At 42.9% G+C, this 16,092-nt stretch overlaps 1 protein-coding gene across 1 annotated transcript in view; it reads left to right on the forward strand.

Annotated features, from left to right (window-relative positions):
* The first annotated feature begins 7,999 nt into the window (after window positions 1-7,999).
* LOC115405634 (dipeptidyl aminopeptidase-like protein 6) overlaps window positions 8,000-16,092 on the forward strand; it is an 81,127-nt gene continuing 73,034 nt past the window's right edge. The window contains exon 1 of the mRNA XM_030115269.1: window positions 8,000-8,237. Coding sequence (XP_029971129.1) covers window positions 8,046-8,237 — 192 coding nt within the window. The 5' untranslated portion in view covers window positions 8,000-8,045. The remainder of the gene's footprint in view (window positions 8,238-16,092) is intronic.

The raw sequence follows: 16,092 nt of genomic DNA on the forward strand, positions 1-16,092 counted from the left end.
ATTTGTACACGTCAAATAAACTCAAATAATCTGAAATAAAAGTGCTTATTTTCAGATTAATTGAATTTGTTGTTCATTTAACTGACTTTTAGAATTTACTCATGAATCACTGTTTAATTAAGCTTAAGTATTTTAATGAATTGATTTTTTTTTATTCACTTACTCAATTAATCATCAGTAATTAACAATAATTCATTTCAATAAGCCCACATTTATATGGAATCATTGTACTTGTGTAATGAATGTTTCAGAGAAATTCATAGTTGTCTCGTATTTCAGTCCGGTTTGAGATTTTAGAGTCGGGCGGTCCCTCAGTATTTTATGATGATCTTTAGTGGACCGTGGCTTTTTGACTGTAGGAATGGATTATTTATAGTTTACATTTTGGACTTTGGAGCCAACATCTTCCCTCTGTGAGGCAAGAGCAGTAACCACTTCACCGAAGCCTTTCTGTCCGTGTGACACGTGTGACGGTGAATTATTTTGGTGACGTATTCCTGTTTCTGCTCCGCATCGTCTGCACTCCTCTCTACCACAACCAATGTTTTCTCCAACATTAACTCACATTTCCACTCCGACTTATCTGCCGCCATTTCAATTTCCTCTCCGTTTATAACACGCTGGAAACGTCTGCATTCGCTCCGCGTTCTGGATAAAGTTCTCACGGCTGGAGGGAAACATGTCCGCCTCGGCTCCTCAAACTCTCACTGGAATATTTACTTTCACAGGATGTTTTATTAATATAAAATGTTGAATGCATGGCCTGGGGGATCTATAGGTGGCTCCCTCCCTGGCTCATATATTTGCATGTCGTGGAGTGAATGCGTGTCAGTGATTTGTGGATGCTCTCTGTCTCTGTGCAGCGCTGCACAATCATAACAATGCTGCTACTCGCAGCACCGAGTAATTGAATTGACCATTGTTACAGGGAACAAAATCAGTGATAAGCGGGTGTATGCATTACTCTGCAGTCCGATTGAGTGTGGCCTTCAGTGAAGGAGCATAATTACATTTTGATAAACAGTGACAGAGGAGGCTGTTCCTTTTTCCCGGATGAGAAAGGCCTTTGCATCCAGCTTGGAGTTACGTTCATCTGTCTGTACGCGTGTTGGAAGATGACTTATAACTGGGAGGAGGAGTTTGTAAAGTGAGCCGATCAGATAAAATCCTGTAGTTTCCTTTGTGGGCAACATTTCACAGTTAGCACAGAAGCAGGTGACTCCGCCTCTAATATCAAATTCACTGTTCAATCCTCCTAGTTTGTGTAGTTCCCATCTCGTTTCACCTGGAACAGGAGTGCCAAACCCATTTCAGTTCAGGGACCACATGCAATCCGAAGGTGCTCTGGAAATGCAAATCAAATACATTGTTAATGGAATTCACCAACCAAGGCTGACAACTGACATGCGAGGCGCTTTGTCCCATCCACTGAGAGCAGTTTGAGGTTCTTTGTCTTGCCCAAGGACACCTTTGGGGTTGAACTTGCAACTCTGTGATTGAAAGACGACCCACTCTCAAAACTAAAGGCTTGTTGGGCCTAGATAAAGCGAAATGTACAAAAACTGTCCATACACGCACTCTATTTTTGCATTTATATGCTGCTCTAGGTTAATGTCGTTCTTCCACTGACACGTTGTTCTAACAGATCTGTGCAGTTTTACACAGTAGCTTGTATTTTTTTCCTCTTGCAGGCGTCCGTCATGTGAAACGACTTCATCTCGGAAACATTATGATGATTTGTAGAGTGTGATGAAGTCCTGCTCTATTAATTGGGCAAACTTGATGTGCCGACTGCAGTTTAAATGCATTTATGATGATTTTCAATCAATGCGAAAGCAAATCATTCACCGCCCAGTAATGGACTGTCTGAAGACAGCTTTAAAAGGAAATATATGTGCCTGGACTGCTGCAGAGAGGCTCATGTAATCCGACACAGGCAGCCGGATGATAAAGGAAACTTGTTGCCATGGTCGGCTCAGCTCAGCATCAGGGGAAATTATTAGTGTCCAGCTAATACCGAATGGAAAAGGGTGCAAAAATGTGATTATGGCGGTCTGTAACTAAACCCATTCTGCTACATGCGTGTCGAGAGGTGCAGTAATTTCCTTCCTCACTGGCCTGAGTGATGTTCAGAGGAAATTAGATATTACTGCACTCCCGGCAGACGTCGATTGATTGATCTGTTTTCTCTTCCTTCCAATTAATCTGTGTATCATTCTGTTGTGTTGCGCACTGATGGAAAGCAGTTGGTCCGTGGAGGCATTTCGGTTAATGCAGAAACATTAACATGGGCCCTGTGCTGTCCTGTGGATGGTAATATGAATCACAAGCAGGAACACTGAGCCACAGCGGAGGACTGTTACCTCAGCTCACATCTATGTTGACACAGCGTATCACTCTGAAAGGCATTATCTCTCATCATCCGAACGTTAAAAACTAACCTTTCCCCTCATGGCTGAACCCAGCAGCTCTCCCAGTGTGAGAGCTTCAGACTGTTCACGATCCCTGAGTGAGTGACTGATCCAACGTTAGAGGAAGTCCGATCACGAAAAAGCCAACATCAACTTGTCTCACTTTCTGCTGTCCTGGTTTGAGTTTGGTGATGGAAAGAGAAAAGGAGACAGAGAAGTTTTACAATTTCTTGAACGTTCACAATTTCTGGAGCTTCTTCCAGAAACACTCCGTCCTTCTGTCAATGTCATAAAATGTTCTCAGACGTCTTTCCTGACTGATGAAGCTGAATGACAACAGAACGCACATTAGAGCTCAGTATTTGTTAGCGTGGTTGTAATGTTCCTGCAGTTCTCTCTGCCTGTCGTTCCTCCTGCTGCTGTAGTGTTTTCACCTGCAGGCTGCCTCCGAGTGCTGCGGCTCTCTGTGGAGTGCATGATCACTGGCATTTTGGCATTATTTAATTTGAACAAAGAGGGGAACACTTGATGACTCCCCTCTGCTCCCTCGCAGCCTAACATAACATTTGAGCCTCCACTTAGCAGTCTCTCAATGGAACCTGAAGTAAAGTCAGAGTACTGGATCCCACTCCCATGGAGTGGATTAAAACGTGCCTGAAATATGCTCACAGCGTTCTGTATCACACCTGGAGGAAGCTTCAGCTCCAGCAGCACCATCACAGCTATCAGCCGTGCCGGCTATTACATGGCTCTGCACCTCCCGTGACGGAGAGCACGGCTGCGGCGGCGCTCCATCTGTCAGGAGGCGATCAGCAGCGGAGCTCGGGCTCCACGGCGCCGTCCTGAAGGGAAGCAGACAGCTCACGATACATCCCCAACAAGGTGCGGTGGAGATAGGAAGACATCTATCAGAGCGGACCGAGCGACTCGGATCTATTTCCCAGGAGTGTTTAGACCCAGGAAAGACATTTTTTAAAATGGGGAAACAAATGATGGCTGAGGCTGGGAATCGAGGAGGAGCTGCAGCGCTGAGAGTTACAGGAACTGAAAAAAATGTGGAAGCTGAATTAATAACTGTTTGACACACAGGATTCGGTTTCTGATCAATTAGAATCAGCCAAAAAACAAACATGTCAAAACAATACAGAGTTATTATAAAAAAAAAAGTTTAAAGAAAAGAAAGAACATTCAGGTGTGAAGTTGAAATCTATTGAAGCTAGCCAACATAATTAAATTGAGTTCTGGTCATGTGACTTATATATGAAAACATGGGGTTCATACCATGTGTGACCACTAGGTGTCACTCTGTGACCACAGAAAGCTGCTACTATACAAAAGAAAAGCCTCCACTGCTGCTGTATTTGACTGACAGAGCAAGAAAAATATCTCCAAAAAGAAAAATGTCCACAGAAGAATTTGAGGTAAAATTAGAAAGCAGAGCAGCAGAAGCACTACTGCGATTGAAGCGCCGTTCATAATCCAGCCTGCAGCAGTTCTTTCAGAGCTTCAGACAACTCACTGTTTGTTAAAGGAAAATTAATTGAAACTACCTTTTTTTTCCTTGTTGTGAGTTCAATCAAGAACCGTTTAATTGCTCCCTGATAATTCTGCGTAAACGGTGTCAAATTGAGCGTGATTAATGTGCGATGCTGGAGGAGGCGCCGGTGCTTTCAATTGGCGAGGACGTGAGGATGACCGTTTTCCCAGAATGCATCAGGGCTCAGCTGTCAATGGTGGAGAGTTGAACACTGGACTATCTGCTCTGTTTGAGGTTTTAAGGACTCGGTTCCTGGACTCGGAGGGAGACGTTTCCTTCCAAATGTTCATATTTGGGCCTGAATATGTGGAAAAGAACTCGGTGCTCTCTGAATAACTTCATATCTTGATCTGCTGAGTGACCATCTGGCCGTCACGACAGAGATCCAAGGTCCTGGCTGTGTGGAGGTGATAGCAGGACTAAACAGACTCCTGACGGCTCGGCTCAGAGTCCAGCTCTCTGCTTTCTGCCATAAGTGGACTGTTGGTGAGGAGGGCCTGTTTGAATTCGATTTTTTAGCGAAAAAAAAAATACTTTTAGTTCTCCCTCTTGTGATTGTTGATAAAAGACATTTTGAAACCTCAGACCTCTCCTCTCCTCTCCTCATATAAGCCAATGTTCTGCATTTACCAGAGAGCTGCGCTGCTTCTGCAGCCTCTGTGAGCATTTCAAGCATGAAATCACTTGCAACGTTACGAAGTGGAGAAAGACTGGAGGATGCGATGTGACTGGAAACCGAGGAGGAAACAGACTCTGGAAATTAAATGCAAGCAGAGACATTTTCATGGTTTGCAGAGGCGCGTGTGAAAAGTTACAAATGCTCTCAACACTTTAATCAAGTGGTGTTTTTGTGGTTTAGAGAGAGTTTTAGAATTGAAAACTGAAATGTGTTTTGGGTGTCTGTTTAGATGACAGTGCTGCTCGGAGCCACTGAACTTCTTGAAAACGATTTCCAAGGTGAAGCTTTTTAAAACTGCTCCATCCACACGTAAACAGACAGGACAGGACTGAAGCCACCAATACTGATAAAATGGTCTTATCGGACATCAACACAGTGCAAACATCATGCAGAAATCAGAACATGAAGAAAAATATCCACAAAGCACAGACTTGACTTCAAAATAATCATTTTCTGTTTCTATTCTGGATGTTTTCTCTACAGAGAGATGCTCTGTACGTATGAGAGTTCAGGATGCAGCGAGAGGCAGAACGTGTAAATCCTCTCACATTTCTTTCCAGTGCAGTTCAGGATAATTATACTGCCGATTTATTCCTGCAACGCGTGTGCTTTGTTTGAAAATATGTACAAAAAAAATGAGAGTTTTTTAATCCTACCAAGGTTGAAGGCTCTTAATTCTGAAGTGTGCAGTCAGGCTGCTGCTCTTTCTTTAGAGTATTAGATAAAATTCATACCAGTTTGGGATTTGTTTTCAGCTCGCCTCTGATGTATTTTTGTCTTTCTTTGTACGGTTTGTTTGGATGGAATCCAGAGGAGAGGTTTGATGCTGTTTGGCTGTATTGATTACTAGTTTTGGACTTTTTTTTTCCCCCCAGCATGTTGAGTTGTGATTGTGAATGATCCAAATCCACTGAATGGGTCTTTAATGTGAACAATGAAAATTGAGGCACAATCACAACCTGTTTGTGAGAAACAGCACAAGAGAAGGAGGCGGCGCACATGGGTGCATATTTCATATTTGAATATGCTTCATCTGTTTTTGCTATTTCGGAAAAACAGTATTATTGTGCTTTTTGTGGGATGTTTCATTGAAATGTTCCTGCAGTAGAAGCTGTTTTCCATGTATGGCTCGTTATCACACACACGTTCGTGGTCTTACTGATTCATAATGAATGCAGATCAGACACTGAAATCTGGTCCACGCTTGCCAAAGTATCATCAATATTTTCTGAATGAATCAAATTCAGACTTCTCACTGATTTAATACACAGTTTTTTTAAGTTGGTATGAAGCCTCAGACATGACATCTGAAATTGAGATTCTGATTTGTGGCAATATTTTAAAGTTTTATTTCAGATGTCACGTCTGGGGCGCCGTAAATTTGAATAACTCTGATCCAAATCTCACCCTGTGAATCCTTCATGGGTGAAATGAGCTACTCAGAGACTTCTTGTGAACAAAATGCAAAAATGAGGCAGTCTTATCATTTTTTTAAATCAGCAGACCTTCAAGATTTATGCCTTTCAAAAAAAAAAAACCCTATCTTAATGATAAGGTTTATGTTTTGACTTTATCTGTCATGCCACTTGGATCAAAGGTTTTAGGTGAGTGTGGGGTCGACCCAGGATTATATTTGATATATTTTAACGAGATTTAGTCTGTTTTTGCTGGTGTTCTAGTTTTGGAAGTTTTTAGACCGGCTCTGCAACAAACATCATCTCGACTAGTGTTTAACTTTTTTTGCATGTATGTTAAAATGCAGTGTTAGACAGAACTGAATGCTGAAGGGCGTTTGGCATCAAGGGGCACCAAAAATTCACCTCTCATTCATTCAGATGCAAAGCAATATTCAATTAATATTATTACAAAAGATAATACCGAAGAAGTCTGAACGAAGGATAAGGAGGAAAGTGTCAACATGAATATTTTACCAGATTCTTAGTCAGTGGGGGAAGAGATCACGAGAAGCTGCTTATATACTCTAAAAAGGATTGCAGCCGGCAGTGCTTCTGCTGCAAAATGTTTTCAAAATGAGATTACAAATTCAATAGGGGAGGAGTAAAGCACTGGAAAAATGCAAACCACTTGCTCATATAGAATGCTTTTTTTTGGTACATGTTTAGTCAGTGTATTTATGTTATTATAAATGCAGCACATATATGGAGTTGTTTTGAGTGTATGTAAATCACTGATGCTTGGGGGCCACCATATAAAATCTGGCCTGGGGCGACACATTGGGTAGGGCCGCCTCTGGGATATCATGCAGGCTGTGGTTTGTGATGCATTTCACATTAATTTTGGATGTGTTTAGACGGTTCTTGCAATGAGTGTGACCGTTTTGTTTTGAATACATGTCGATTTTGAGTTTTCCATGAGTAGCAGAGCTGCTTCGGGCTGGCTGTGTCTACAGTGTCTGCTTTTGGAGGCGTGCACGGTCAGCCTGCTCTAATCCGGAGCGCCACAGAGAGGCACTCGAGCTCCGTCCTGGGACCACATGCAAAACCCATCTGGGGTTTTTTTTTTTTGTTTATTTATTTATTTCTCGTGCGTATACAACCTCTCGTCCGTGCCACCATAAAGGAGACGGCGGTGCTTGTTTTTCCGGGCTCTGAAATGACAGTAAAACGCGGTGACGGTGCGCATTGTGCAGCCGCGTGTTTGTGCGTAAAGCGCAGAGAAAGAAGTGCAGTGACAGCGGCGCCACTGTAACGCATGTCTCTCTCTCTCTCTTTCTCTCTCTCTGTCTCACTCGCTCTCTCTCTCTTTCCCCGGTGCTGGTCACTTCTCATGCAGAGCGCGTCTGCGGAGAGCACCGACGGGGCTCCTCTCCTCGTCCTTCACACTTTTTTTTTTCCCCTTCTTCCGTGCGTAAGGACAGTCCAGGCTAAAGACAAAAGCAACATCCGGAGAGGTGGACTCATCATTATCTCCGCGCTCTTGTGTCTCGCGGACAATCGCCGTCTGTCTGCCGCCGCGTGGGGGAATCGAAATATCTGATGGAAAGTCAGCGCATCCGCCCGCTATCTCCCTGCAAGGAGGCATCGGGAAACTGAAGAGGGGAGACAACGTGTTGTGAATACAGAGGAGAGCAACTATTGACACCTTCAGCCGCGTGCCTGGGAGGGGGAAAAAAAAGGGAAGAACTGCGCTTCGTATCGGGTCTATCACTCCAGGTTCTGAGTCATCCACTATCCGTAGATGCGTATTTACGAGCGAAGTGTTTTCACCTTATCTTTTTGGCTCCTTCCCGGGAGGTGAAAGCTGGCCGTCTGCCATCGGTTCTCTTCAGCGCGCGCAGAGAACAAGCAGGTTATTCTATTAAAACCGTGGCTCTGATATGCTGTAAGTTGTTCCTTCTTTATTTTTAATAAAAAAAGAAAGAAAGAAAGACAGAAACAACCTGAACTGGACTCGCGTCATGGCTTCGCTGTACCAGAGATTCACCGGGAAGATCAACACGGCCAATTCCTTCCCGCACCCACCTGAGGCCAGCCGCCTCCTCGGCGGACAGGTCGCGGACGAGGAGCACGCGCCCAAGACCCCTCAGCAGCTGGCCGACGGCAGAGCGCAGGTCCAGTACCGCAAGAAATGCCTGCGGGAGGACGAGGACGTAAGAACCCCGTCTCCCCTTTTCATGCGTCTGACAAGGTCTTGAGCATCATTCATATAGTGTTCAGGCGCGCGCACCTGCACGCACAGGCCTGGATGAAGCGCCCTCATTGGCTTCGAACATGCTGTGGAAAGTTTGAAAAGGCTCTCCTTGTATCCTCCTGCAGCTGCACTCAGGCTTGAATGCGGATGTGTTTGGCTGTGTTGGAGTAGCTTTTGTTGATCTGGCTTTTTAATTATGTTTGATACGAACTGAGAGAGGCCTTAAAACGCTGCTGCATTCACCATCTGGCACACATAAAAGAGGCAGTGGGATTTTTTTTTCTTTGCTGAATTTTTTTTTTCTTATTACAGGAAATAGTTTCATTTAGATTGCAGACAGGGTTGACATGGTGGTGTGGTGGTTAGCACGGTCTCCTGATAAATACCAGGTTTGAGTCCAGCTCTGAGGCTGTTTCTGTGCATATAGTTTGCATGTTCTTCTTGTGCTTTTGTGGGTTTCCTCCCAGAAAGCCAGGCTGTATGGTGTCTGTGAATGCGAGTGTGTATGACCTTGTTTGTCCTGTGATGCATTTATCGCCTGTCCAGGTATCTCTACCCACAGTCAGATCAACTCCATCAGTTAGGTGGATAAAGTTATGAAGAAAGCATATCATATATAACATATCATGAAGGGAATGTAAAGAGCTGAACCACTAATAGGATCGTAGAGCGATGAGGGCCATTTAAGTGAAGGCTGATGAGCTGCTGCGGCTCAAACTTTTGCAGAAGTTCATGCTGTTCCACTAAAAGCTGTCAGAATAAACAGAGCTGCAGTTTGTAAATCAGTCAGGACGTCAACCATGACCTCTGACCACCATTCAGACAGCCAGCAGCGATCAGAGAGCACAAGACGTTAATGGTCAGGTCTACTTTGACGTGTGTGTGTGTGTGTGTGTGTGTGTGTAAAACACAGTACCAGGATGCATTATGGGAAGAAGGTGAGCCGTTGTAGCAGTGTGACGCATTGGACAAAGTGCTGCTGGGTCCATGTAGAAGCTACTAATGCATTTCCAAAAAGCAGGTGCGGGGACTGTTTCAGATTAAGTGTGGAATATGTTTTGACATGTTGTGAACAAACTGTATTTCAAAATTTATTGAAAAATAAATAGAAATATGTACAAAACTGTTAGGGGTGTACTTGGGATTAAACATTTTCTAAGTATTTTAGACATATTTAAACCAATGTGATAGTAGTCATGAAGCTAAAATACAAACATGTTTGAGACGCTGACTTTGTCCTTTTAATTTCCAGATCTCAAACCAATGTAACATTTATTTGTTGCGCTTGACAAACAAGTCTGATTCATAGAGGTTCCAGATACAACAAGACGCCAATTTATGATAACCGAGTCCATGAATTGGTTTCATTAAAGGTCCAATATCAGGCAGGTGGTCTTACTGTTATACTTGTAGCTAGTTGAACTTATCTACCATATGCGGTGGTTGATGGGTGCAGAGAGAAATACAAAGCTTCAAATGCGGCGCACATTGCACACAAGGTTGATTGTGATCCATTCTGTGATATAATACACATTCATGGTTAATTAAAGCGAAGGCCTGTATTTTATTTAATGGTATCGATGAAATGCCCATGTTATCACGGATCCTAATTAGTTATCAAATCAGAGATGGTGAATAGTGTGTGTATCACTGAAAAGTGTTGAGCACATCATGATGGTGAAACCGGGCCTCTGCTGCGTGTCTGAGGTCAGTGTAATGTGACCCAGTTCTGATTTTTTGCTTTTATGTGGCACAGATTGGATTTGCTTTTAGACAACGTAAGCAGAATAAAGAAGTGTGCGCTCAGACATTTTGAGAATGGATACAGGCCTCATTCATATGTGCAATTAAAGCATATTGAATATGTGCCAGTGCGACTGCCGTGTAGCTAGGACGATCGGATTTTCTCAATACTGTATACGTATCTAATGTCATCAAATCTGCAACCACCTAGCTTATTTTGTTGTAATACTGAACATACAGCAAGCATGGAGGTCATCCAACAAGAGGAGAATCCAGCACAGTGGTCAGTTGAAGAGATCACATGCCTTCTCAGTCTTCAGGGGAGAGGAGGAAATAATTGCAGCACATGCATAAGATGCATTTATGGATCTTTTTCTCATTTGTGAATAAGAAAAAGCTCCAGCAATGTCTGGTGAACATCGCAGACACTCCAGTGTTGGCATCAAACACATTTCATCATCCGTGGCTTTGCAGGTTCAGAAGTAGCCTGAAGTCTGTAAACACTACAGCATTCGTATGTGCAATGGTTCTGATTTCGGAAGCAAGTTCAATTGTGAGAATCTGAAATGGGTCACTTGATAAAATGTGTGTAGCTGTACTGTACAAAAAAATCTAATTTAGGCAGAAGATCTGATCTGAGCATGGAGCCTTGCAGTGTAAATGTAGCCTGAGCGTCTCTGGTGCTGACCATGGTGCTGAAACTGCGATGAGTTCACAGACAGCGGGAAAACACAGTCTTCACATCAGTAGGGGTTTGTGAGGGGAGAAGAAGCCTGTGTGTGTTTGTGTGTGTGTGTTGTTTAGTGAAAACTGAGTTTGTTAATCTGCGATGAGAGTTGTTCCACGGAGCTGGTTACCATAGTAACTGATGCTGTAACCCCACCCTCCTGTCTGACAGGTTTCCCTCCACTTCCTCCCTCCTCTTGGTGAACCTGTTGGACATAAGCTGCCATTTCCTATTTGGAGGGATGAATTAAATCCAAGTTCAGTTTTAGAAGAACACTTGAAGACTCATCATTGTGAATTATACCTCTGCAAGGTTCACCTACAGAAACCTTACGACTTTTACTTCCTCTAGATAGTCAAGTTGTTTCTTTGTTGTAAAAATATTGCTTTCCATCCATCTTCTTGATAACTCCATGGAGAGAGAAAGCAGATCAAACAAGCCTTTTGTTTTAAAACTCCTGCTTTGCGTGTTGGTACATACAGTAGTTGTATTTGTATTGGGGTTAGGGACACAGATATCGACACAGAAATGACAAATCAATACATCACAATACAGAACAGTCAATTTTTAGACAAACATACTTAAGGACAAAAATGTTTTTGGCACAACTAGTGGATTTAATGAATACAGCATTTGAACAGACTGCAGTTTGAACAGAGAAACTAACATCTGCAATCAGCAGAAAACTCATAAATGAGTACAGGACGCTTTCTTCTTTTTTTTTCCCCCAAGGTGAGCTTTAAAGGAGTCTTTGCAGATAAACTAAAGTAACGACGGTGTTGTTGCTTTTGAACAAATAACTTTGCAAAGTCAGATGACAGCTAGTCACTTGTTTCATCGTATGCTGTCTCACTATGTATGCTCACAACAATCCAAATATACTGTGTGACCGGGCTTTAACTGCTGAGACTCGATCAAAACTGAAGACTGAATGCTTGTGAGTTCTCAATGTCTACAGGAAGCAGGAGAGTGATCAGTCGACATTCTTCCTTATTGAGAGGTATTCCAGAATGAAACCATTGATGGGCCACTTTCCTGCTTCAGATGATGGTCGGAGGCTTATATGAACACAAAAAGCGCTTGACTGTTGAGTTTATTAATGCAATATATACATCAGAATACAGAACAACACCAACTCCTTCAAAAAAAAGACAACAGCTCCATGAACGTGAAGGTTCCTACTCCTTGTGAAGCAGAGCTTCGGTTTTCCTCTGGTGCTCCCGCATGGAGCAGCTTGTTAGGACATGTGCTGCCTGTTTGCTGATGACACTGATTCAAACCTGCAACAAACACATGAATTATTGATGTCTCTCACATCACGAATCAAGTGATGAGGCAGCCTGCAGGCTGAAGGATGACACTTCCTGAGCTGTCAACAACAACAACCTCATCATCATCACCAGCAGAAGGCTGATGCGTCTTTCCTTTGACTTCCTCCACGTTTGTTTCTCGAGCTCTCTGAAATCATGGTTTTCTTTCAGGATTAATGCTTCAGGCTGAACATTTGCGGTAAAACCGGCAGCAGCTGTTGCTCCTCCGGCTCTCCAATGTATTTATTAGGTTTACGCTGTTAACCTTGAGGTCAGAGCGAGTCCTGATGCCCGTCCGAGTCGTGTCGGAGCATGAAATTGCCTTTTGCCTCAGCAGATGGGGAGTGCTTTTCCAAATTGTTCCTCAGGAAAACTTTAACGATGATCCTGTTTATTTTCCTGAAGGAAAGTGCCACAGTTGATGGGGAGATTATGTAAATTTCATCATATTCATCAGGATATTTACCTTCTCTTTCCCTCTCTTGATGGAGGAAATATTAGACGTATTTTCTAAGCAGCTGTTTATTCTGTTGACTGCAGAGTTTTCTGTGCTTTCACAATGCAGACACTGCATCTCTGCTGGCAGGAGAGGTGTGTGCATGTGAGATTGATTAATTGTTGCTTTGCTCTGCATGCGTGCGTCACTATTTCGCCTTTGAGTCATCGGGGGAGAAGGCGGCGGCGGCGGCGGCAGCACCACAAGCAGCCCCGTCTCCTCCTCACTACACTTTACTGCTAATAGAAACCCATTAACGTCCCTAATTAACAGCTGCACGTAAAAGGCGAGAACCGCTGACGATTTGCCGGAGAGATCTCAACCACCAAGGTCAGAAAAACAGCTTGGAAAAGAAGTAAATAATAAATACAGTTTTACAATCGATAAGCCAACCAAGTCTTCATGAAAGGCTGCATATCTGAAAAAGGAGAACACGACTGTATTTGAACACACAGTTTCAGAAACAAGCAAGCAGAGCAGGGTCACAATTGCAGCAACACATCGCCAGTGGAGTAAAACTAACTGTCTCATGACGGTTAAGCTCAGCTCACGTTCCCTATTAGTGGGTGAGCAATTCAACGCTTGGTGAATTCTGCTTCACAATGACGGGAAGAGCCGAATAGAATGAGCGTAAAAAGCTTGAGCCTCATTTTCATGCTGCTTGTGTTGGGACTTCACAGCTGTGTTTGGTTGTTAAAATAACACACAGCGTTTTATTTCACACAAAAAATGAACATCATAACTACTCCAAAGGGATCAATTTCATAGTTTAATAGATTGAGGAACAGTAAAACTTAGTGTTTTTATCCAAATGTTACGTTGATTTAAGGCATGATGAGACTTGGAGACAATTAATTCGATTTCTACGTGATTGGTCACACAGTAACAAGCATCACATTTAAAAAAAACATAATTTTGGTTGTTTGGTTCAGCACTCTAAAGGGTCAACATTTAGTTTTACCATGCAAAAGCATGCTACCTCTGATCTCCAAGTTACACAAAGTAACACAAAAGTACACAAAATATAGGCTGAAAATAACCTAATGTGGTTGTTTGTATAACTAGTGTCAGATTAAATCTGCTGCTCGCTGTGGTTTTCTGCACCATATCACTTTTTTTTGTTGGTTCAGTATGTCAGGAGGTGATATCTATCCATAAATTGATACACATGACCGTGCTGTTGGGTTTAACCTAACCATATATACAACATTACACAGATTTGTGTTTTAGAATTATTCACAAAAAAGCTGTATTTCAGAGTTGTATTTGGGTCAAATGCTTTAAGTCTTGAAGAAAAGCAGGAATTATTCACTTCTTCCTAAGTTCTTCAGTTGATTTAGGACAAAACCAGACTTCGGGCAAAATCATGCTTCTCCTAAGCTCTTAGTCACACAATATCAAAATATTGGGTTGAAAATAACCCAATTTGAGTTGTTTGTGCCTGTTGGGAGGCAGCCGCTGGCTCTGATGACGCAGCAGGTTGGAATATGTTTTAAAAGCATGTTTTCTAAACCCACACATGCATGCAGGACTCACATTATACGGTTTCATCTTTTGCTAAATTTTAAATGTACTTGTACAAAACATAGTTTTTTTGATTAGAGGTTGATCCCTGCATGAAATGTTTGGTTTAACCCTGAGTGTTTTTTGCCTTGAATCCTGCAGAAATCATGCAGCTTCCGTGGGAAATGCTACCTGCTAAAAATACGTTCGGTTGTTCCAGAAACAGAATTTCAGCTAATGTTCCTGCCATAATCTCTACAACCACCAGAGGGCACCCTTCTAAACATTAAAGCTCAACACATCCATGATTTTTCATGAAATTTATTCATCATTGACTTATAGTTTGAGCAACGAAGACTTAATTTCAAAGTTATTGCGTCTTCCCGCAGTTACTTTTTGCACTCTGGACCCACGATGCCATTTGGCCTTCGTCTCTGCTCGGGCGCTGAACTGCTCCGTCATGCAGCACTGTAGCAGATATTGAGCGCTCATTGTTTTAACCTCAGTGTGACTCCTCCGCACCAGCCGAGCCAGCCGAGGAGGTTCAGGAATGTGATTGAATTTGGTGCTTTAGAGGTTCACCGGGTCCCGAGTTCCACTCAGAGTGGCCCCGAAGGTCCTTCAGGACGAGGTGGAGACCCTATGTGGTCCTCAGCGGCATGAAGTGGATGATCGGTTCTCTATAGCTTGAAAATGATTGATTTCAACTCTTTCCTAACACTGATGTTTGTCTCGCAGTGACGGGAAGCCTTAAATATATTTCTATAAAAAGAAGAAACATGCTAAAAATATCTGGACTCTGTTTTTCTGTCAAACTTCCTTCATCTCGAAGTGAGGCGCCTTGATCTGTTTGTGTATTTTAAGATTTGAGGATCCAAATCACTCCTGATGAGTCTGTCGTTTCACAGTTTTTGGACGCACTGTTCAGAGTGTCAGTTTTCTAAATGAATTAAACATTTTTACTGTTTGTGCTGAAAGTAAATGACAGATTCCTCTTTCAGGCAGCATCTCAAAGCTTCTGACACCCTTTATCACAACGAAAAAGACTCGTTAATATTGATTTTTATGGCTGCTAGTCATCACATTTGGTTCTGTTTTATAAGAAATCTCCATTTTTTTGTTTCAAAACCATCATAGCTGCCCACTGCAACTGTAAGAATTGCTCAGTAAAGAAAAACAGTTTCTTTTGGGATTGCTCTAAGGCCACAGCACCTTCAATAGGCCTTGTTAAAGACATCAGTATGAGGTACATTTATTTTTGTTTTGCCTACTTGAACAAGTTGGTCCAGTTCAGGTAGAGACGATGGATTTGGCTGTGGTTGACTTCACTGTTCACATGGTTTTCATGAGCCTGCAGGATCCCAAGGTGCTTCAGTTCACCTGGATGTCTGGATATATTCAGTTCAGATCATCCTGCTTCTCTTCGATATTGTACAACCACACTTGTCTAACCTGAATGAGATCCCTATATCAGTACTATATATATGGTCTGGCTTTCAGACCCACCATCAACCCTAAATGACAAGCCGCGACCCGAATCAAAGATAAGGAAGCCTGAGGGACAGGCAAGGTAAGCATCATGTGCATCAGCACTTTTCCCCTCGACAGCCAGCGTACCTCCCCACGGTACAACTGAGCATGCTCACTGCCGGGGTCTTGGCTCAGCTTTTGATAACATTGTGCGTTCTTTGCTTTGGTTTAATGTAGTTTACCCACTTTAATGTTCCGTGAAGCACAGGTATCCTTTGCTGCCAGGGCTTCCTGATGCAAAAAACAAAGATTCCAAGTTGGATTTGGAGCTTTCTCAGGTTTTCTCCACACGACCCCAGAGAGACCCACTGAACTCAAACACAAATCCACGGAGTTGAAAGTGGCCAATGCAGTCGTAGTGGTTGTTGTCTTGATTTTGAACGGCTCCAGACATTGGTCGATATTACTGTGGTCAGTTCTCTGGTCCACCAGTCATTGAGCATCAGTGCTGTGTGGTGCTTCTCTTTCTCATATAATATTCCAGGATTTTTTCATTTCCTTTACA

Source organism: Salarias fasciatus, chromosome 18, assembly GCF_902148845.1.
Source record: "Salarias fasciatus chromosome 18, fSalaFa1.1, whole genome shotgun sequence".
NCBI classification, from domain to species: Eukaryota; Metazoa; Chordata; class Actinopteri; order Blenniiformes; family Blenniidae; genus Salarias; species Salarias fasciatus.